Source organism: Enoplosus armatus, chromosome 5 (assembly GCF_043641665.1).
Source record: "Enoplosus armatus isolate fEnoArm2 chromosome 5, fEnoArm2.hap1, whole genome shotgun sequence".
Classification (NCBI taxonomy): domain Eukaryota; kingdom Metazoa; phylum Chordata; class Actinopteri; order Centrarchiformes; family Enoplosidae; genus Enoplosus; species Enoplosus armatus.
The window spans coordinates 23587631-23611360 of NC_092184.1; the positions used below are offsets into that span (position 1 = coordinate 23587631).

Here is a 23730-nt window from a genome sequence, read left to right on the forward strand (position 1 = left end):
CACTGAAACACACGACTGTCTGCTGTAAGGGAGGCTGACGGGAATATCACTAGTTTTCAGATAATTAGTCCTAAATAGTCCTTTGACCTGATGATGGTGCCAAATGAAAAGTCAGGGGATCACAAACATTATCAAAACTCATCATGATGGCGCAAATAGTTAAAAAGACCTTTCACCCAAAACCACAAATGTCGGCCTCATGGTGGAGCTGGAGGAAATGGCAGGGGACCACCGAAGTCAGTAGGGTTCATCCTCTTGGGACCATGAACGTCTGTGCAGAATGTGATGACGATCCATCCATGCCCATCCCTGGAGCCATGCCGCTGGTGTGGCTAAATATGTAAATTCAGGAATAATGGAGAAATTATATATATAAATAAATAATTATGTATAGAGAGCAGAAAAGTCCCCTTACAAGGACATCAGGAGGTCAGAGAAATGTCTTGTACGCTCGTGCCAGACGGAGGCAGATTGCAGCCGAGTTGTTTTTTGTTTGTGTTTTTTTCTCTGCTTTGCCTTTACTCTCTTCACGTGTGAGACTCGGTGCTGCCAGATTGTCTTGGCATGGGGTGGGACGGATTATGTGTGAGTGCAGTCACTCATTACATCCTTAAGAATAGATTACTACTCCTCCTTGGGGAGCCGGGGAGCGACAGAGGAGGCCACTAAAACACTCAGCTGCACTGTGTGGAGATGCAGCAGTGTGTGTGTGTGAGAATATTGTCATGTGATGCCAAGCTTATTTGCTGCAAAGTGACGGCTGCCTAGTGTCCCCCTGCCTGTTCACACCTCTTCGCTGTGTTCACTGTGGAGTTAGGCACATGTAGAGGCACCTGGACACATTTTAGGTTGCGCCGCAAGCTAGCTGAGGTCACAAACATCCCAGCATGCTCCACCATAAAGGTACAATTCATACATGAAAATAGTGCTGACAGTATATCCTCATTTTATATAACTTTTAGACTCTGAAAAAAACAACAACCAGCAAACACAACATCACAGCAGACACGGCAGCATTCATTCGGAGTGGTGTTGGTGTCCACCTGATGGACATAATGCTCCAATATTCATATCATATGTTCACCAGCCAGACGCTTACTTTGTCTGTGTGCCATTTAGTGCTGAGCGGGCGGTGTACAGTCAGCGGAGGACAGCGAGAGAGAACCAGAGGAACTGCAGAGTCGGGTGATGGTTTTCCGTTTATGATCCATTTAAAATATAAAGAATATTCATTATACCTGCTTCAAGTCAGTTATCAAGCCGAACTTTAGTTGGTCCCAGCTTCTCAAATGGGAGTATTTGCTGATGAACTGTTTTTAATATCATTGTGAGCTGAATGTCATAGAGGTTCAGACAAAACACGCCAACTGAAGACCCCATCGTAGAAAAATGGGATAGGAGTCCAAAGTCCACCTATGTCCCTATTCCCCACAACGTCATGAATAGATAATATCATTCAGGCCAAATGTGTTTTTGATTCCAAATTTAAGAATTTAATCAAACTAAAAAAAGCCACAGTTCATAACTTAAAAATAACAGTAATTGTAGATCGTAATCTCCTGCCTGGGCTGTTTACAACCACCAAAATTACCGACAAAATCCTGAGGACATGACCTCAGTGTCCTCAACAGCTCTGCCCAACATGAGGACGAGCATGTTTCACTTTTGTCTGACATTTTATACACTTTTAATTAATTCAATAATCCAAAAATAATGAACAGATTAATCGATAATGAAAATAATCTTGTCCTCAGTGATGCCATGCAATGGTCATCGTTTTTTCTTTAACAGAAAAAAGGTCTTTCATGACTACAGAGTGTGTGTGTGTGTGTGTGTGAGCAAAGTACTCTAAATCTTGATGACTGTCGCTAATGCCATTTCCATCTTACACACACACACACACACACACACACACACACACACTGCCTCTCATGTCTATCTGGATGTGTGTGTGTGTGTAAACAGCTGAGATAATCCTCGTTACAATTGGTATCAATACACACAGACGAGAAGACAGAAGATGATGAAAACAAAATCTTGAGCGGTGTGTGCTGTGAGAGGGAAGAGTGGATCGTGTGGTGCTGTTGGAGCAGTAAGAGATGAAGAGGAGGAGGAGGAGGAGGATAAACAGTGATGGAGAGTGAGTGAGAGGGAGCGAGGGGGGGGGGAGGAGGAGCAGAGAGATGATTCCTCTCTCTAATCCTCTAGACACACGCTCGGTCTGGCTGCCTACTCACAGAGAGAGAGACGGAGGCAGGTGGAGGGAGCAAGCAGAGAGAGAGAGAAACCAAGAGGGAAGGAAAAAACAAGATGAAGGGGAGAGAAGAAAGGAGAGCTGCCTCTCGTAAACCACGCTGAGAGAAACGCAGAGAGAGAGAGAGAGAGAGAGGCAGTGAGGACGAGGAGAAACCAGCGACTCTCGCACGGTTTCAAGCAGAGGGAAGGAGACGGAGCAGGAGGAGGAGGAGGAGGAGGAGGAGGAGGAGTGCGATGCTTCAGTCCAGTGCTGCCTGAACCAAACCAGGAGAGAAGGAGAGGAGGAGAAGCTCGAAACATAGCTGGAAGAGAGGACAGAGAAAGAGGAGACAGAAGGAGGGAAAGAGAAGGAAATGAAGAGGATGGGGGAGCGGAGAACCAGCAGAGACGCAGATCCCCGGTTGCTCCGGCTCACATGAGCGTCTGGACCTGAGCCCGCCCAGAGTTACTACAACATGCTGTCAAAGAACCAGAGTGTGAGGGCGGAGTGATGGACGGCTGCTGCCTGAAACTCAGCAGAAGTAGATGAGCGCCAGTGTCTCTGTGTGCTGGACCAGGTGTGTGTGTGTGTGTGTGTGCATGTGTGTGTGTGTGTGTGTGTGTTTGTCAGTGTGAGAACATATGACAGACCAGCTGTTTAGGAGGTAAACAGGGTCAGGTGCACCCAGAGGAGGGAAAGTGGGAACGTGAAGAGACAGAGCCGGTGTGTGTGCAGCTGACACACAGACAAGCTTCAGTCCAACCGTCTCAGGTGCGGTTAAGGGTGCGTGTTGAGACAGCACCTAAATAAGACGGGAGACGACCGCAGCAACAATGAGGAGCCACTGAGCCCCTTCGAGTCTCCTCTGTTACAAGCCACCTGAAGCCACTCCCTACCTCATCTCAACCCAACAAGTGGACTTGAAGAAGAAGAGAAAAAAAAGGGACTTTAACACCCTGCTGACTGGGAAGCCCCAACCTGATTTCCCGTGACCAGTGGATGCCTCCTAAACCCAACCATGGGAGAATGGACCATCCTAGAGCGCCTCCTGGAGGCTGCCGTGCAGCAGCACTCTACTATGATCGGAAGGTGAGTTCTCGTTCTTGATTGTGGTCTTCAGAGCGATGCTTTGACGTGGGGGAAGTTCTTGCTTGCTTCCATCATGTACACCAGTGCTTTTGTAACGTGTGCATGCAGAATATGAATCCTTCCCTGCTTCCTGTCAGTGATTCCTGGTCCAACGTGGCTGATGGCAGGGAGAGGGGGGCTTTAGCGTCTTTAATCCCTCTGAGTGACATGATGGGAGGGTTAGGAAACTAGGAGGGACGCTATTAGCCCACACAGAGGCTTTGGACATCAGAGGATCCAGAGCAGTGTGAGGACATCGCACCTTAAAAGTCAACAGTTCCTTCATTCAGTTTTCTACTGTACCTCCCTGTGCTGATGTCTTCACTCTCCCTCTCTTTTCCTCCCGCTTTAATGTCAAGTCGGCTTCAGAAGCCATCGCGTTACACAAGCGTGCCTCATTTGAGCTTTCCCACAATCCCCCCCCCCCCACCCTCCCCTCCCCGCTTATCTTTCTCTTTCTTTCTCTGTCAAGTATGAAGTCATTTCACAACCTTACAAAAACGAGTCACTAGCGCGAGGTCACGGAAGTTATGATTTATGCATCCTTCTACATGTCGAGATGTCTCGTATTTTAGTTTGAATAACAACTTCTCGTTGGCCGCAGAATGAGCAATTATTGATGAGCATTTTAGCCACAGAGGCACTTCAGCTCTGTAGATGGTATTGGTGGCATGGTCTTACATCTAGTAAAGGACATAGTCCTGAGTTTGGGGTTTTCTTGGGACATCTTTGAAAACCACAGGTTCAACACGGGTTCATTAGAGACTGTTTGAATTAGCAGTTTAAACCAATCCCCTGAAGCTACTGACTCACTCTGGCTAGTGGTACTCTTGAATTATTGAGTGAATAAATGTCAGCCAGTTTATGAAGTAAAGGATGTGGAGAAATATTCTTTTTTGGCAGTGGATGAGTCGTCCTCTGCTGACAGAGCTCTGAGTGTGAATTTTATCGTGTCGAGTTATGAAACTGAAGTGATTTCGAGTCTTGTTCTGAGAGCGGTCTGTCGGTAGAGTTGTTTCCCTTGGTGTTATGATGAATGATTGGTCAGCATTTGCTTCCCCTCATTCATGAGACACTGGAAGCGGCAGTGTCGCTCATCAACTGGACTAGTCATCCTGGCTGCAGGCTCTCAGCGAGAGCGAGAAAGAGACGATGCAGAACAAGAGGGTTGTTAAGGAGGAAAAAGCGCTAGAGAAAAATGAAATCCACCGAGGCAATCGAGGGAAAAAATTAGCAAAAGAGTTTGGTAGCAAAGTGGAGAGGAGACGTGTGGAATCGACAGTCTTGAGTGTGAGATGTGAGAGACAGGAAGCAGATGACGGAGAAAGAGTAAAAAAAGGCGAGCGAAGGCAGCGAGGAGCAGTTATTCAGAGACAAGCGAGCAGACACATGGCCTCAGTCTGCAGGGCGTTGGTACGAAGCCAAGAGGACTGTCTCGTCACGAGATGGTGCTGCATGTCACGACCTGAGCGGGGCAACCAGGACACCCGGCGGCAAAAAGCCTCAGATCATCTTTGCGCAGATTATATCTGCAGTCCAGACAGTTGAAATGTTCAGATGGCGGGAGGAGCCGGCCAACACTTTTTCAAAATATACAAATTTACACGCAAGTTTTCCAGCAGCCCCCGAACAGTTTCACCTGTGTTTAGTCTCAATACATGTGGTGTCCATTTCCAGAGGCACTTACTGTACAGCAATGCCTCAGATTTTTTTTCTGTTAACCATTGAATCACAGGTTTTTAAATGTTTCCAAAGGTCTTACAGTATCTGCAAGTATCTGTAACAGTAACTGAGGTTGTGCTGTTGCTGAAAGATGGCACGGCTCAACCTAGGGATGGCAAAGTCAGTCCACCTCTTTGGTCCAGACTGAAATATCTCAATATCTCTTCATGGTCCCAAGAGGATGAATCCTAACTCCTGACTTTGGGATCCCCTGACGTTTCCTCTAGTGTCACCATGAGATAGACAATGGTGGTTTTAAGTGAAACATCTCAACAATTATTGGATGGATTGTCATGAGAGTTGGAGCAGACGTTCATGTCCCCCTTCGGATGAATTATAATAACTTTGGAGATCCCTTAACTTTCTATCTGATCTGTCCAATACTTTGGTTTAGGGTCAAATACCCGCACAAATAATGGCCTCTGCTAATTAGCAAATGTTAACATGTTAACAAGTTAAACTGCATTAGTGAACATGGCAAATATTGCTGAACACTGCTAAACATCAGCATGTTAGAATTGTCATGGTGAGCATGTTAGCATTCAGCTCAAACCACCGCCTACAGAGAGTCAACGCACAACAATCATGAAAAACGTGTTATTACAGTTAGTAGTTACTGCAAGTGGAACCTTTTGAGTATAGGCTGCCGTTTCCTACTGAAAGTCTTACTGACTACTAAGAGAATTATTTTCGTGGTTTCCGTGGTAACACACATTGCCAGAAATGCACTGGTCTGTTTACTGGAAATCTAAAGGGTTATTGCTGCTTGTTTCATCCAATAACAGGAGGACATATGACATTCTACTAATGTCCAATTGGAAGAAATGGATAAACAAATGGAGGATGTCATTCATGGTATTTATGTATCTCCTAAATGTTGTTAATCGGAAGCCCTCCTAATCATTTAGTGCTATTACTGATAATATGACAAGAGCCAGTCAACCATTTTTCGCTGTAGTTTCTGTGTGACAGCCTGTACGTTCCCACAGTAAAGTGCCTTCCCTGCATCTGGCTTTTCTACAGCTCAAAACCGTCTAATCTGGGACATCACTGCGGGCATGAATTTTTATAAACGCACACTAATACTCCCTCAATCCTAAAAACCTATTCGTCCCTCCGCTGCGATTTCACGCATCTCATTGGTCAGCGCAGGTGTTGTCCTGCCGGGGAAAGCGTTGGACAGGTTTGCCGTGCCTGAGGCGATGCCAGCGTGTGTTCTCATGAGCCCGCCATGACAACAGCCTGCAGGCCATTCGTCATACATGAGTCACACACACATTAGGGGGAATACAACACTTGTTTGTGTAAGATTACGAACGGCTCTAGAGATTCCCTTCTACGGTCAGGGTTTGTGTGTGTGTGTGTGTGTGCGTACATAAATACTCAGACGGTGTGTGTAAAACGTGAGCTTCTGTGTACTTTCAGTCCTGTCTGTGAGTGTGTTTTTGTGTATTCACGTGCTACCTGTGATTAATTCCTACCATTATGGGCAGAGGAGCGGGTATAAATCGACGTCCCCAGGAGCATCTGATGGACTGTGGGACACCTGTTGGTACACACAGCCTCTGAGGACAAGCCGTGATGAAGCACTGTCTACCTAACTACAGTCAACAACGTCGCTCAAGCTGTCTCTGTGGTCTCGCTCCCATAGGCTAAGGTCCCATCTGTGAGCAGACATTGGTCAAAGTGGGACTGCTAAACATGCAAGTCCATCCTCCCACTATCCTGATATTGATCTCCAATAATGGAAAAGGAAGTAGAGCTTGATAGAAGACAGGGCACTTATTGAAACAGTCTTTAGACCTGTCCATTTGCAATACAAATTGACTCCTGGGTTGCAGAAACTGGAATGTTAAGTGAGTGATTAAAGCTGTAAGTACCTCATTGACTTTTTTTGCCCATTTAAATAAACCATGATAGTAATTAGCAGACCAAATATTTATCCTTGCAATACCTATCTCGACAAGAGAACCATGGTTAAACACCTCGCCAGCTAAAGTGACTCTTCACAATCAGTGTTACTACTTCCAAAGCTGAACGAGAACCATATCCTGGATAACTCTCACTCCTTGAATATCGTATTGACCCGGATATAAGATGACTCTGATTATAAGATCCAAAACTGGCATTTGGAAAAAAGCAAGATTCAAAACACTACAATACTATTTGTCCAAGGATAAGATAGTCCTCATCCCTTTTGTTTTGTTAAAAGATATTTTTTGGGGCATTCTTGCCTTTATTAGCAAAGGGCCTCAGGCTACAATTGAACCTGTGCATAACAGAGCACAGAGCACACTTTCGCCTTCTCTCCTCGAAAGCATTTGTGGTTTTGCGCTCAGTTGTATACACGAAAAGTGACGGAAGAAGTACAGAGTCAAATTCAAACTACTGTCACACCTCTTCACACCAGGCCAGTCGCTGCATACAGTGGGTGTGATCGTAGTCTGTTTTGGAAAGTCACAAATATTGACCGATGCAACCTCCTCGATTCCACTGCCGGAAAGGAGGTTTCAGACGCTGTTATGTGATCCAAGAAGCGCTTTGTTTGAAGCATACTGAGGCCTTAAAACTGCTTTAATGCACTAGATGCTCATTTTAAAATATCGTTGCAGCTGGAGTTCTTTTGGAGCACGAGGGAGAAATCCCTGAAGAAGAGGAGATTTACTTGTATCTCAGCATGCCTCTGCACATGCATGCTTTACAGGAGGTGTAGAAGCTCTATACCTCATTCTTGACATAGGTCAGCATGACTCCTCAGCGTGGCTTCCCGGAGTCAAATGAGTGTTGAGCCGTCAGCTCATCCATCTAGGGAAGCATATGTGTGTGTATGTGCACCCTTTCAGAACAGTGCAACACCAAGCCCAACCAATATTTATTAGTGAGCAGTGTTCGCGCACGACTCAGCTTGCTTGTGTTTGTTGACAGGTTACCGCTCTGTCGTCACATGACCTTTAGATCATTACGCTGTTACTTAGCAAATCCCCGTGGAGCGCTCATACCCCCCCTGCGGAGGTGATGGATGATTTTGTTCGTGTGGAATGAGGCTTATCTAACAAATGTGGGCTATATATTGCAGAAAAAAAGAAGAAAGCCAGAAAGAGGCTGCGATATCGCCTCACTTGCGGCAGATTCCCCTGAGAGATTGTTAAAAAGAGACACTTACAGAAGGCCGAACGACACCTCTGACATCTATTCCCTCCCTCCCTCCCTGTCGCTGCTTTCACACTTCCTGCATCCATTTGTAATGACCCCCGGGATGCTGTCGGCTGTAATGTCAGCGCCTCCTCCATGCTGCCATAAGAAAGTGGTTATTAAAATGACCTCACATGTTCCATAGGGAGATTATGAATCCTGTAAATGAGCCCCGGGAGCAGGAGAGAGCTGCTCTGTAGCTTTTCATGACTGGAGTGCTACAACCAGCCTCCATAGGGACTGCTGGAGATGCAGTTGTAGCTGGGGGGGGGGCGACTGCACATAATTATGCAGCTTGTGTTCTCATTTCTTTCTGTTCACATCTCATATCCACTCCCCCCCATCCTCTCTCTGGTTCTCAGCTGCTTATTCTCCCTCTCTTGATCCTTACAGTCCACATATGCTAAGGTCAGGGTTGACGGTGTCTACAGGCTGATGGATTAATCGATTAAGCTCCTATTGCAAGTGTGTGTGTGTGTTCATCAGACATTATGTTAGAAGATAAACCTCCATCTTCATCCTTAAGCAGCGTGTTAACGCCAATCTATGTAGTGAGGTGTATCAAGGAACACAATGAGGGAAACACTGGCGGATGAAGAAACTCAGGTGAGACTCTAATACAGCAACGTGGTGGTGGTCACAGAGAAGAGAGTAAAAGGGGGATGAATGGGTAAAGATGGAGAGATTAGAGCAGGCGAAGGGGTCAGAGTTGAGACAGATTTCACCTTGCAGGGCCTCGGGGAGAAACTGTCTCTGGCAGGGTGACTCAGTAAGGCTTATAGGTTTAGCGTTAGCACCTCGCTGGAGGACAGAGCAGGTTAGTGTTCGAATGATACTGGAGGGTTAGTTTAACCTGGACATCACCTCACACACACACACACACACACACACACAAACACAGGAGAGCAACCCTGCAAAAACAGCCACCTGAACCACTCATTTAGTCATATGTTCATTTATGAAATATGTTTTAATTTTAAAGCATCAATATAGGACTGGAACATGAACTGAGAGAATGATTGCTATAAAAAAAATGATGGTTGAAAAGACTCATTCTGTCACATCTGACGTGCAAGGATTAAAAAAATACACCTGCCAAGATCTACAGGATGTTGTCAGAAAATCAATATTTGATCATGGCGGCATTAAAAGCAGCCCCTGTTCTCATCTGCATTACCACAAGATGATAACGGTGATGTGATGAATTATTAATTTACATCTCAGCAAGATGATTTTCATACCTTGTTGACAAGACTGTAGTACGCAAGGTAGGAAAACTAGTCAGAGTAAATATGCTGGTTGTTGCGTGTTACATTTTGTGTTATAAACTTTAAGCCAGGAGCCCAAACTTTGAAAAGCTCCTCCCACAATGGTGGAACGAGCTCCCCATCGACATGCGGACAGCAGAAACTCAACACATCATCCGTCGCAGACTGAAAACTCATCTCTCATCTCAACTCTTTGTCTGTCTCTCAGAGTTTCTAAATGTAGCACTTTGGCATATTTGATGAAGTTGACGTACTTGGATGCTTCTTGCAATTTTTGGGTCGTTTCTACGCGTTTGAGGTGCACTTATTGTACGTCGCCTCGGATTAAAGCGCCGTCTAAATAAATGTAATGTTAAAGAAGTGTCATCAAGAGACGCGCTGAACTGGCTGTGCTCGCTGGTGCCGAATCTCTTATGCAGTCAGATGAACAACGCTACCTAAATTATGGGGTGCTAAAATTAAAACAAATATCCAACTTTGATCTTTGTTTGGTACAAAGTAAGGCTGCTGCTTTTGTTTTCTCAGTTGGGTCTATTTGTGTAAGCTCGTGGCTGTGAGGTTATTGTCTTATTCATAGAATCTGCTTTTATCACACATGACTAACAGCATTTCTCTGTAGGATCATAAAGCTGACGTTCTCGTTTTGTTTGATTGATCATTATGTCTGCGTGCTGATGTTCTGATAAACCCGCAGCTCTGCGAGCATCTCTCTCTCTCCTTGTTTTTCACTCTGCCTCCTCGCTGTATCTGCCTCTGTCTCGCTTTTTGAAGATCAAAGGGACGCTCTTCTGCCAATGATTTACCCCCCTCACCCCCACCCGCCCCAACTCCCATCATTGGCTGCATCTTCTCACTTTACCGAGGTCTGTAACGAACGAGCCGAGAGTGTAAGAGTCACTTAGACGGCAGTACATTCATCTCTTTGAGCATGTTTGTGTGTGTGTGTGTGTGTGTGTGCGTTTGTAACTGTTCCTCAGAGGCAGTATCAGCTTCTGCACAGTGTGATTGACTCAACATGAATAAAACAACACCCAACACCTTCCTAAAACACACACCATCTCCGCCAGGACCAACGTACATAAGGAGACATCTGATTCACTGCCCCCCCCCCCCCCCCCCACACAAACGTGTGCGTCAGCAAACCGGCAGCGTGGTTGATATATTTACTCACACATACTGCCAAAACTGTCACAGTCCTCGTCTTTGCATATGAGCAACCAGATAGAGTGTGACAATGCATTCACACATCACCACACACACACACACACACACACTCCACACACGTGATCCCATTCGCAGATTCTTCAATTAAGCTAAATAAAGCTGCAGGGAGTGCGTTTGACTCTCGGCAGTATGCTACATTCACACCGCTCTCTTGGCCAATTATGGGTAGACAGTGAACGTGAAACTCATAGATTTACTTCACAACCTGCAGAATGACTGGACTCTGTCACTGCTGGCTGCTATTTACTGGAAAAAGCTGTATCTCCCAATCAGCGTCGCGTGGTGAATGCCACAGATAGAGCGTCAACATAAAAATACCATTCACTTCAAGAAATAGTTCCACATGGTGCGAGTTATATCTGTCCGTCAAACATGAAGACGGAGCCATGAAAGCGCTTAGTGTAGCACTAAAGACTGGAAACAGGCAGAAACAGCTATTGTGCTTCTATCCAAGTTACTGTGCTTGGAAAAGAAAGAGTGGCGACTGGTTTACTCATAAAATTCATTCATATATATCATTTAATTCATTCATTCACTGCTTGCAGCCTCAGTGTGCTTATGAATCCCATTTCATCAGACATGTATCTAATCAGATCAGTAAAAACACATTAAATCCACATGAAGAGACCACCACTGAAGACCCAGTCCTCCACCACAGTCTACACTGGAACTTTCTACCAATCCTAAAGCAGTTCATACCTTTTCAGTATCTACGTGTTTATGCAACAAAAACAAATGAGTCAAAGTGAGATGTGATGTTTACTGTCTGTTGTAAATAGATAATCAAGACGTGAAGATTTCAGTGTGTAAATTTAATGAAATAAATCATAAAATTATAAAAAAAAGTATAAGCATCAAAATATGCTATACTATATAGCTCGTTTCAACTTAGTACTTCATTTTCTGCTGGGTAGCTTCATAACAATTCATCATCATTTATTAGTTGATTATTATTTGAATTAATAATCTGAATCTGCAAACTAACGCTTGTTGTGGAGTAAGACTTAGTAAAATGTAGTGGAAGCCAAAATTGTATTATTGAGTGTTGAGTAGTATAAACTGAAAATACTTGAGTAAATGTACTACGTTACATGCCACCACTTAATGAAAAATGTAAACCGTGTCTTTTTCAGTCATTCGTGTTGATTTCATTGGAACCACGACGGCGGATCAGAAACACGGTATAAAAATAGGTATAAGAGTATTTTTTTTTCTCCACTGAGTGTGTTTGGGATGTTCCCTGTGCGGCCATGTGTTGTCTGCTTGTGTGTCATGGAGGCTCCCTGCATGTGCCAGAGCGGCTGATTTGAGTTGGGAGGGGGGGGGGCTTGGCACTGGGGGAGTCGCGTTTGGGTGGAGAGTTGGCACAGATGCGACGGCCCTAACTCGGGATTGTCCAAAACCCACCGTTTTAATCCGGATTACGTCCATCATTTCCCTCTCACACTCCCCCTCGCTCTCTGTATTTCCCTCCACTGACCCCCCCTCCCTCCCTCCCTCCTTTCCCGCCCACGCATTCTCTCCCTTCCTCTCTCCTGCTGCTCTTTTTCCTGCTCACGCCTCACCCCTCCATCACAACCTCATAACCTACCCCCCCACACCCCCCCCAAAAAAACAGTGCTCCACACTGGTTGGTCTGTTGCCATGGTGACCACTCGTGTCACTTCTTTTCATCCCTGCCATTGATCACTTCTGAACGATCACTCAGAGTAGATTTTTAGAAAGTCTATTTTTAATGTCTCGGCTCCTGTTTTAGTCTTACTTGAGCGCCTAATCTGTTGCCAAGGTAACTGTGCTGCGGTTATTATCGTCATGGAGACCCTTGGGTACAGTGCACTTACGTACCCGCGCACTGATAGGAAAACGGGATGCCCTAAACCTCTCTCGTGATCAATCTGGTCGTTATTGGTGTTTAAAAAATATCCTTTAATAGTCATTAGTCGGACTGATGGATAAAGGGTTACATCATCTCATTTTACTGAAACACAAAAATACACAACTGAACGTTTGCATGTGTGTGTGTGTGTGTGTGTGTGTTCATGTGCACATGCGTGTGTGAGATACTGTGTTAAATTTGAGTTATTGTCTGCCTCAGTAGGGCTATGATCTTCATCAATTTAATTTATCCTCAGAGCCAGCTAGTCACCTCACATCCATCAACACAACTACCTTGTGTGTGTGTGTGTGTGTGTGTGTGTGTGTGTGTGCATGAGAGAGAGACAGAGAGATGGGTAGATAAGTGAACAGTATTAGAATATGCTATAATTAGATTTCCATTTCAGCAGTTTACAGACCCAGGATTACACACAGAGACTATACCATCATAAATAAAGAGTACTGTCACCAACCAACACAAATATACAGTACTTACAGTACTTACAGTGTAATACAGTGCACAAGGAGGATGAATGATGTATAGCTGTACTTATATTCAGCATTATAAGGAAACATTATCTTTGTAAGGAAAATAATGATGCTAAAAGGTTGTTTTCCTTTCCCACAATAATTAATCTACAGTCAATAAACACACACTGTGTGTCTCCTTACATGTATATTAACACATACTCAGGGGTGGAAGAAGTATACAGATCCTTTAATAAAAAGTAAAAGTATCGATACCACAATGTAAAAATACTTGTTGCTTCAGAAAAGTGTCCCTGTGACTGACATGTTATTATATATTAAATTATTGGATTATTAATACTGTTGCATCAATGTACAAATATCATTTTAATGTAAAGAAACAAACAAAATGATATAAATCTATGGGGTCGTGAGATGATTAAAGGGTTGGTTGTTTGATTCAGACCTGGTCCAGGTTTTTAAAAGACTAAATATAAATACAAAGGGGGGGGGGGGGTTCACAGACACACATTTAAAAAAAAAAAAAAAGCCTGTCAATTAGATATTGTTAGTGGCAATGGTCAAAAGATAATGGAGTCACACCACTGCATATACTGCATATACTTCCAAATAAACCACACTGGTACACGCTGTCACCTGAACCAAACTAAACCTCTGAGATCAAACGCTCCCAGTAAAACCACTATTACTGGTTGGTGTGATAGAAAATTCATCTTCATCTTCATCCTGAGAGGATGAAACTAACATCCGGTCATGTCAGATACAATCGGCTTTGTGACGCCCCGCAACAGCTGGAAGGGTGTGTGTGTGTGTGTGTGTCTCTGATTAAAAATGCGTGTGTGCACATGTGCATGGAGAGGTGTCCTCACAGAATTCGTTCTCTGTTTCATGTGTACGCAACACAAGCACACACTGTATATGGTCTCAGAGTGTGTCGGTCTGTGTTTATATGTGTGTGTGTATGTTGGGAGGTGGGTGGCCAGCAGGAGAGAGTGCAGCCCCCTCACTCCTTCTGTCACTGGCCTGAAGCACCGGAAAGTCCCTTCTGGGTGTGTGTGTGTGTGTGTGTGTGTGTGTGTGTGTGTGTGTGTGCCTCTCTCTCTGAGGGCTCCTGTGTGAGGTTGGATGCAGCTTGGTGCCAGGTGACCCGGCGTGAACTACGAGCTATTGATAAACCTTGGCAACGCAACACACAGACTGAGAGAGAGAGAGAGAGAGTATGTCTGCCCATATTTGATGTGACAGGATTAGATTTGTCAGAGCTGCTGGCAGGTTGTTTTTGACACACAAGAGAGGCAGAAAGCCAAAACATTCAGAGGAAAAATGGAGGAAGGGATCAAGGTTGGAGTAAACACAGGGATGGACTGACTGAGGAGGGACTTTCCTGAACCACTGCTGACACTGATGGCTGAACGTTGCTGCACATTTTGTGTTGCTTCATCGTTTGTTTGCTTTTTGGTATTTGGGTCCACTTGTCAGTCCTGTCCAAAATGACCCATACGAGCGTTTTCTAATCTGGCCTCTGTGTCGGCTGAATGACATCGTTTGTATGCAGGCACTCGTATATTAACGGATGAAGGTAAGGTTTAGTTTAGCTAACTAAATATACACCACAACTGAAGTTTTAGTTGCCTATGGTCATGTGTAAAACATCCCCCTTTCTCTGCGAACCGACCAGGGAAGGGTGATGAAGGGTAGCTGATGCGTCCACCACCCAAATCTCAACTATGTGTCGTGCGGACCTGCACGTCCAGCAAGTTGATTCAACTCCTGTCTGGAGGCGGGTCTGAAGCACACAAGTATCTGATGCCCAGTGCGCATCCGCCTACGTGCAGCCAGGAGAAGCGTAATGCCCTTTTAGGTTGTATATTCATCATGATTTTATTCTTCTTATATTTATTATGTTCTACTCCAGCATGGTGACTAGCTAGGTGTTTACAGTTACTAGGATTTGATTAGATACTAGTTTAAAGTCAGGAGCTAAAAGAGTATTGACTACTTCAAGTAATATTACTCACGTGGAAGACCAATAGTCTCTGTCAATTTCCTCTTTCCCTCCGGGGACGGGTCAAATACTTCAAGGCCTGAAGTGTGATGTGAAAGTCAGTTTGAGAGAGAGACCATCCTGCTTAATTGCACAACATTAGCAAACATTAGTGTTTGCTGCAACGTTTTACTCTTGCTCACATCGCCACCACAATCCCATCGTGCCGTGCTCGCCGGGTTGGACGTGCTGACCTCTGAAAAGTGCTCACTTCATGAAACTTCATGAAATTGCGTTTGGTATGTAACCACAGTGAGATGCTAGCCTCTGACTCGAAGTGAAATGGCAACACAGCCGGGTCATCGGGCTGAGTGGCATACAGAGCAGAGGCACAAAATGGTGAACATTTCAGAGACAGTGGGGTAAATGAAGGCAGGTTATAGATGATCTATAGAAACAAAGCTGGCGCCGGTATGGAAGCGTAGAAAGGGGGGAAGGGAGCGGTGCAGAGGACAGGCAGAGCTAAACAGTGAGGGAACAGGTATTGATGGAGGCTAAAGGTAAGGCTCTGAAAAGGATTAGCAGGTCAGCCGTAACATTGGACTTGTTCACATCAGAGTCCAGAGCAGCTGACAGACTCCTGAGCCTCCGGAGACACAGATAAGAGCTGCTCTTTTTACTGATTATCTGTCACGATTCCATCCAAAAAAAACAGAGACTCTGTATCCATAATTAAAAATAGTTTCTGTGTCCCGTTTCCAAAAGCACCTATTTTTACCGTCTCTTCTTCTTGACGGCTTTTGAACAACACTAGAGGCTGAGTTTCTTTTCTCTGTAAAGGGGCCAATGTGTTCCTGTTTTCCTCACTCAGTTATCTTCTAAGCAGCCTCTACACAGTAGCATGATTTGGTTTGCCTTCCTGACATTTGTTGTTTCGGTGAACTCTTCTTCAGGCTTTTGCATAAAGTAAACTAGCATCAAGCTCTTTGAGGCACCTAAGCCACGCTCTAACTGGTGCAACAAATCTGCAGAAACATGCTGCGCTTTAGTTGACTTAGCTTCTAGTCGGCACACTTTCTCTCTCTTTCTTCATCCCCCTTCGTTTTCTGCCCCTCGCCTGTTGCCGTGGTAACCAGCAGAGGGAAGTTGAGTGGAGGGGAGATTGAAGGGAGAGAGGGAGGGAGGAAAAGGAAAAAGGGGGGGGGGTTGTGTCGGGTTTCTGTGTAAAGGAACAATGGCTGCTCTTCCTCACCCTCTTCTTTTTATCTCCACCACCACATCTTCCAATCTCTCCAAAACCTCATCGCTCCTCATCGATCCCTGGCCAATTACTTCCAGCCCTTTTCCTCCTCTTCCTCATCATCCTCAAACATTTGTGCTTTCTTCTCCTGATCTATTTTCTTCTTCTGTTTTTTCCTTCGTCCACAATTCCTGAATTGTGTTTCTTTTCTCCTCTATCTCCACCCCTGTCCTCATCTCACTGAGGAACATACTGTGTACTTTTCAGTGGACACGATACTCCTCACGTACAAAGTGCCTCGCATCAACACAAGCGTGGAGCATTTTTTTGCAACTCCAGCTACCTCAACCCTACCTGCTGAGCTTCACACGACTCCCACCTCACCTCTACTTCTATTTTTATCCAGCTCATCCTCTCTGATCACCATGTAAACAGCCCTGAAGATTTCATTAAAAGAGACTGGCATCAACCATAAAGGAAGCTGCACTGTGAATGGCATTTCAATTCCTCTGGAAGTTGAATAATGCTGATCGCTGGGACGGCAACAGCATTATCTGTGTGTGTGTGTGTGTTTGTGTACTTCTGTCTGGAGCTAGGCTTCTCCTACCAGATGCAGAAACTATGATTATTTCTCACATTACTGATCACGTTTAATTTTTGACAATTAACTGCACGTCCGTAATGAGAGCTTTGAATGCTTCCTCAGTGCGAGACGTCCAACGTCAGATAATGAGGAGGAGAGAGAGAGAAAGACGGCGGGTCGGGGACACACAATTGCTGGAGGAGGAGAAGAGGCGTTTTGGAGTTATGCTGGCATAATGTTTTTGCATAATCACCGGCGCCTGTGTGGTAACACAGGCAACATATTAGTCAAAGGGAACAACAAACACTGTCTGCCAGGAACAGAGGCTGCGAGTGTGTTGAGATATGTGCTAACATGTCTGCCATGTGCATGTTCGAAGCATATGTCTCCAACGTAGGGCTGAACTGATGATTATTTTCTTTTTTTTTCATGAATTGATGAAACGTTTAATCTACAAACTGTGATAAAATAATACAAAAGAGCCCAAGTAGACGTCTTCAAATTGCTTGTTGCGTCTAACCAACAGTATTCAATTAATGAAAACACGCATTTGAGAAGCTGCAAATAGCAATTTTTTTTAATGCAAACTCAACTATTGTTATCAATAATTGTATTTGTTGTTCAACGAGTTAGCGATTTAGCTAATCAATTCAGCAGCAACAGGAATGTAGTGTTAATGTTTCTACGAGCGTGCGGAGACAATTAGAGAGTGCATTAGATGGACTTTGGATGGAAAATGCCTCCTCTGACTGTTCGCAGAGAAACGAGGCTCTTCATAGAAAACTACAGACACAATCTGGAGATTATTCCTGACAGGGGGGGGGGGTGTGGGGTGGGGGGGCACAGAGCGAGATGAAGGCCACAGCAGGAGCCCTGGGAGTGCAAATGAAAGAAAGGAAAAAAAAGAAAGAAAGATGCTCTAGAGAGGAGAGAAAAAACAGGTGGGGGTTGCTGTGTGGCGTACGATAATCTAAAGCTATTCGATGGCATTAACAACAACAACAAAAAACCTAATGCAAGAATCCTCCCTTGGCCCAGCCACAGATTACAGCAGTGGGTTTGCGTGTGGAAGCTATTATATAATTCATTCTCTATGATGAGATTTTCCTCCATTGCTGGTTTTCCTTACTACCCCCCCCCCCCCTCGCAGTGTGTCCCAGCACTGGCAGGTTTCTCTTTTAATTTAAGGAGAAGATGTCCGAGCCACACTGGGTTTTTTGGTGACTTTATAATCTTTTTATCCCTGTCTGGAACTAACTCATCTTAAACAGCAATTTGACATCTTCTTTCAGTCCTCAGTTTGTTTTGAACAGCCTCCGCTCACTGTCTGGATGGTGTTTTGTTGCATGGATATGTGTGCGAGCGTGCACGTGCGTGGCCACACAGAATACGCGCGTGTGTGTGTGTGTGTTCGTGTGCACACGTGCGCACATTTAGTCTCTCACTCTGGTATTGTGAATTCTCTGCTCACTAAGCTCCTTAATGGAGTCACTACAAGGGCAAAAGCATTTTCATTTTTTTGCATTATTTTTCTCTCTCTACCTCCTTCTCTGTCCGCATGCCAGCTGATCACAGGTGGGCGGATTGGCAATAAGTCTTTTTATTTTTTATTTTGGAGGTCATCGCCGATAACCTTCTGTTTTGATGAGAGGTACATGTGAACCGCACGCCGTCAGACTCTGGAAAGGATTAACTCTGCCCTTCGACTCCACATCTGCGCCACACAAGACTGGTAAAGCCACTGTGCGATTGGTAGATTACCCTTCACACAGCCAAATGCCATCTAATGATTATTTGGCAACGTCTCAGGTGCAGCGGCATGGACCTCCCCCTGGATCCACTGTCCAGTCACAATGGCGTCCAGATAAACAGATTGTACACAAATAGTACTCATTCTACGAAATGCGGTGGATTGTCCTGAGGTGAATTCAGCTGACAGCTACCATCTCTTGTTGATTTTACCGAATAAATGCAGACTTGAGGGAGAGTTGCAGGTAAAAATGGAGGCATGAGGTTAAAGTGGGATTTTAAACAGAAAGCTGTACACTGTTGCGTCCCTGTATAACTGTCAGTCTTGCAAGTGATGTTTGAAGTTTTTAGATCGCAAAACCATATTTTACTATCAAACTCTATGTTGTCCATTACAATCTTTATTCAGTCTTTTATCTTCTGGCATAATACAAATACATCAAACAACAAAATAAGCCAATGCTATGTACACTTTAAAATAATTCCTGTGCTCAAGCGTGCAAAGTGTCACCTCCTTTGCACTTCATAGACAACAACGTCGCACATACGAAAGTTGTATGCTGTTGCTGGCAGCGTCGCTGCCTTTATTAACACTTGAGCCACGTAGGAAATGTTCCTGAAAAGTTACTGAATAGGCAGAATGCCTGAGTGACTTAGAATGACTCAGGGTCCTTTTCAGACACATGTAAAGTTGTGGGGGCAGTTATGATTCACCATTAAAGACGGTTTGTTGTGAAGCTTTATCTCTGTAAATGTAAATTCTCTGTTCTTCACATTGACATTTTCTCAGGAATGAATTGCTCTTCCCGCAGCGTGCTGTGCTGCCCATCAGCACCGCCTCCAAAGCCATTTTTATATGTCACCATCTATTGACTTGTATGCATAAAAAAAAACCCATAAATCCATGATAAATGTAATGAGGTCAGGTTTTGATAGGCTACTGTAATGGTGTGTACTCTGGGTTCATATGAAGTAATGACAGCGATTTGTCATACCCTTATTTATGGGATTATCATTAATAAAAATGGCAGTGATTAGTGAGAGTTGGTCTTACATTATATGCAGAACTCCCTCATATCCGTGGGTCTGAATCAATCAACAGATTAACAGCAATGTCCAGGCAGGCTGTCTGCAGTCTGCAGCCTTGTTCCAGACTTTGTTTAGTCACGGATTACAGTGTGAGACAGTCACCAGGCTCGCACAGACTGCAAGAAGCAAAAAGCCTGCTATCTGAAGTGCCTGCTCGGTCTCAGATCTGAAAAATAAATGAGGGATGAATAAAGTAAGAAAAGAACAAAGAGAGAGAGATGTCTGCAAGACAGCAAACAGAGCAGGGAGGATGAATAGAAACCTGTAGTCCATCTACTGTGTGTGTCCGGCACCATGAAGACACACTTAGTGTACAGACGTGCCGAGTCAGCTAAGCATATGCCCAGATAGACACACATTAACATGCACACACACACACACACACACACACACAGAGTGGAAGACAACCCAATTTCAGCAACAGTATTGTCTTTGTCCCAACACACCCCACACAGGAACCAGGTCCACCTCAGTCTCACCTGTAGATGACAGCAGAGGGAGTACCTGTACGGTTCAGTCAACAACTGAGCGATTACTCTGTATGATTGTGTGTGTGTGTGTGTGTTTGGATGTGTGTGTGTAGAAACGAATCACAGGTCTAGTTTAAGTGAGTCTAATCTGAGGTTGCCATGGTAACTGGGCCTAATGATGCAGAAGACACCAAAATTAGACGAGATGTGTCATCTCACGTCTTTTTACCTGTTAACGCCCTCTCAAAACACGCACACACACGCACACACGCACACACACACACACACAAAAACACACACACACTGCGAGTGGAATTACAGATAACAGGCTGTGAGTTATGAACGCTGACGACACATCGAGGCTCCACTCATAGCTTCTTCTGGAGTGTTTACTCAGGCTGATGAATGAGATTTCTTTGGTTGTTATCAGGAGGAAGACTTAACAAGAGACACAGTGTCCCTCTCCATCACTGGTACAGCCTCTTTGTCCTCTCTCCGACTTCTCTTTTCTGATTAGGTCCTCTCTGAAGCTCCCCGCTCTCAACCTTGACTTATTTATATTCATACTTTGTATACTTTATCAGATTTCTCCTGTTTTTCCTTCCTAATTCTCTCCTCCCTTTTATGTACACATTTTAAGGCACGTGTTGATGTGCAATTCCCTTTTGCTTCTTCGCCTACAGTCCAGTTCCTCCATACAGTCTCATCATTCGTCAGTTGTTTGAAAGGTTTGATGCATTCGCATAAAATTAGTAGGTGGATGGAAAATAAATTTCACTGTGATATATTTGTAATGTTGAATGAATTGAATTAGAATACATTTTGATGTTTTAAATGGGGGTGTGATCAGGACTTAAGGCTTTTGCTTTTAAAAACTAATAATAGTAGTTTTATTTTTACTCTTTTCAAAGCTGATTATACAAAATCCTAGACTGAAAATCTTGTCTCTGTACATTCACATTCATCCTTTACTGGTTCTCTTCATCGTCACTGCTTTCTCGCACTGTCCTCTCATACTCAGCACATCTGTAGAAGGACATCTGAGGACATCTCATCCTTCCTGACGTAGTAAATCACTGTGCGCCTCTGACTATTAACCCCATTTATCTTTCTCTTTCTCCTCCAGGATCCTGCTGACAGTAGTGGTGATCTTCCGTATCCTGATCGTGGCAATCGTTGGTGAGACGGTGTACGAGGACGAGCAGACCATGTTCATCTGTAACACTCTGCAGCCGGGATGCAACCAGGCCTGCTACGACAAGGCCTTCCCCATTTCCCACATCCGCTACTGGGTCTTCCAGATCATACTGGTGTGCACGCCCAGCCTCTGCTTCATCACCTACTCCGTCCACCAGTCGGCCAAGCAGAAAGACCGGCGCTATTCTTTTCTGTATCCCATAATGGAGAGGGACTACGGAGGAAGGGACGGGGCGCGAAAGCTCCGCAACATTAATGGTATTCTAGTTCAACATGGCGGCGATGGCGGAGGAGGGAAGGAGGAACCCGACTGTCTGGAGGTGAAGGAGATCCCCAACGCCCCGCGGGGCCTCACCCACGGGAAGAGCTCCAAGGTTCGCCGGCAAGAAGGGATCTCCCGCTTTTACATCATTCAGGTGGTGTTCAGAAACGCGCTGGAGATTGGCTTCTTGGCGGGCCAATACTTCCTTTACGGCTTTAGTGTGCCTGGGATTTTCGAGTGCGACCGCTACCCGTGTCTGAAGGAGGTGGAGTGCTACGTGTCCCGCCCCACGGAAAAAACGGTTTTCCTGGTGTTCATGTTTGCGGTGAGCGGCATCTGCGTGGTGCTCAATCTGGCTGAGCTCAACCATCTGGGCTGGCGCAAGATCAAGGCCGCCATCAGGGGCGTCCAGGCCCGCAGGAAGTCTATCTGTGAGATCAGGAAGAAGGACATGGCGCATCTGTCCCAGCCGCCCAACCTGGGACGCACACAGTCCAGCGAATCAGCCTACGTCTGATGATGAAGAGAAGACCAAGAGGAGGAGCGGGATGAATGTGCGAGAGAGAGAGAATGAATTAATTATGATTTTAATTTAATGAAGATGGTGTGGAGGTCAAACAACATGACCCCTCCTCTGTGATGATGGAATGAAACAGAATGTAAAAAAAAAAAGACCAAACCTCCAGCTCTATGACTTGGAGAGTCGAGAAATAGACAAAAAGACAATTAAAACGCACAGAGAGAGAGGATACAAGAGGACAAAAAGTTCTGTTCTGCAAATGAACATGATGAACACATTTTGGTCTCATGGGGGGGATACTCCAACTGCCATTTTATACTTTTGTCTCTTTTTTTTAAACTAATTACCTTCTCCACTGCCCCTCATTTCTTTTAAAGTGAGGGATTAAATCCTCAAGGGGCCGGAGAGAAGACGGACGAGAGATGAGAAGAAGAGGGGAAGGGAGAGGGGAACAGATGAGAGGCTGTTTTGTATTCTTTGGGGGGATATTGGAAGATGACGGCGGCGTTTGATGCATCCCATGGTGCTTTTCTTCTGGACTGTAAAAGCTTCAATGAAACAGGGAGGACAGAATAGGGGATGGGACGGGGAGGATGAGCAGCAACATCATTAAAAAAGGGGAACGGAAGAACTGTCAAAGCCATGACGAACTGAAGAACGAAGGTGAGTTTGTGAGAGAGGGAGAGTAGGTGGGAGACACACACATGATGTACCCGAGGAGGGAGAGAAGAGAGGGAACGTGACTCGAGGTAGACCGAAGCCAAGAGAGAAAGAGCTGCCTCTGATCAGTGTCAGCCTCGCCTCTGCTGGAACATCGTCACGAGCCAAAACCAAGAGAAGAAGACTGATGATGTTTATGTTTTGTCTCTTGGCAAAAGATGATTTTAACACAAACACAGCGAGCACCATAAACACTTTTTCCCCCTTTCCTCTCCCGAATCTCTCGCTCTCTCTGCTCCACGGTTGGCAGCTATATAGACCCCAGGGGCTTCCGATGACAGTAATGACCCTCGCTGCTCTCCTTCTGCGTAAACTTTGGAGAGGAACTAATGAACAAATGGACAAACAGCGTGTAAACGTCAGTCTCTCCTTAAGCACAAACCAAACTTCCCTCCTTCCAGCATTCCAGTGTGCTGAGAGACAGAACGAGAGGCGGAGAGAGGGAGGAGGGAAGGGGAGCTTGTAGAGGAGGGGGACAGATCACTTTATTACAACTTTAAACAAATTTTATAAAATATATCACCATGAGTTGATGATGATTTTTTTTCTTCTTTTTTTTTCTTCGAGAAAGCGATGGTGCCATCCTTGAGATATTTAATTATTGTTGAAAAGTTATATAGAGTATATCATGGTAATATTATTTATCCATTTAGAATATATCCAAATAGATTTATTTATCTTTGCAGGGCGGGTTGGTTGGGACATCATGTTGCTGTTTTTTCAAATGTATAAACTGTCTGTCTTTTTTTCATTTTCTGTTTAGTTTAAAGCATTTTCTCACT

General features: G+C 44.8%; 1 protein-coding gene across 1 annotated transcript; it reads left to right on the plus strand.

Moving 5' to 3' along the window:
• Positions 1-3245: 3245 nt before the first annotated feature.
• Positions 3246-22225, plus strand: LOC139285666 (gap junction delta-2 protein). The gene is made up of 2 exons (XM_070906275.1): positions 3246-3325; positions 21376-22225. The coding sequence occupies exons 1-2, from the start codon at positions 3255-3257 to the stop codon at positions 22223-22225; spliced, it is 921 nt and encodes a 306-aa protein (XP_070762376.1). The 5' UTR covers positions 3246-3254.
• Positions 22226-23730: the final 1505 nt, after the last annotated feature.

Excerpts from the sequence above, each read along its gene's own strand:
- LOC139285666 (XM_070906275.1), top strand. The coding sequence starts at position 3,255 with ATGGGAGAATGGACCATCCTAGAGCGCCTCCTGGAGGCTGCCGTGCAG. Across the intron at positions 3,326-21,375 it reads CACTCTACTATGATCGGAAG|GATCCTGCTGACAGTAGTGG; the intron begins GTGAGTTCTCGT and ends TTTCTCCTCCAG.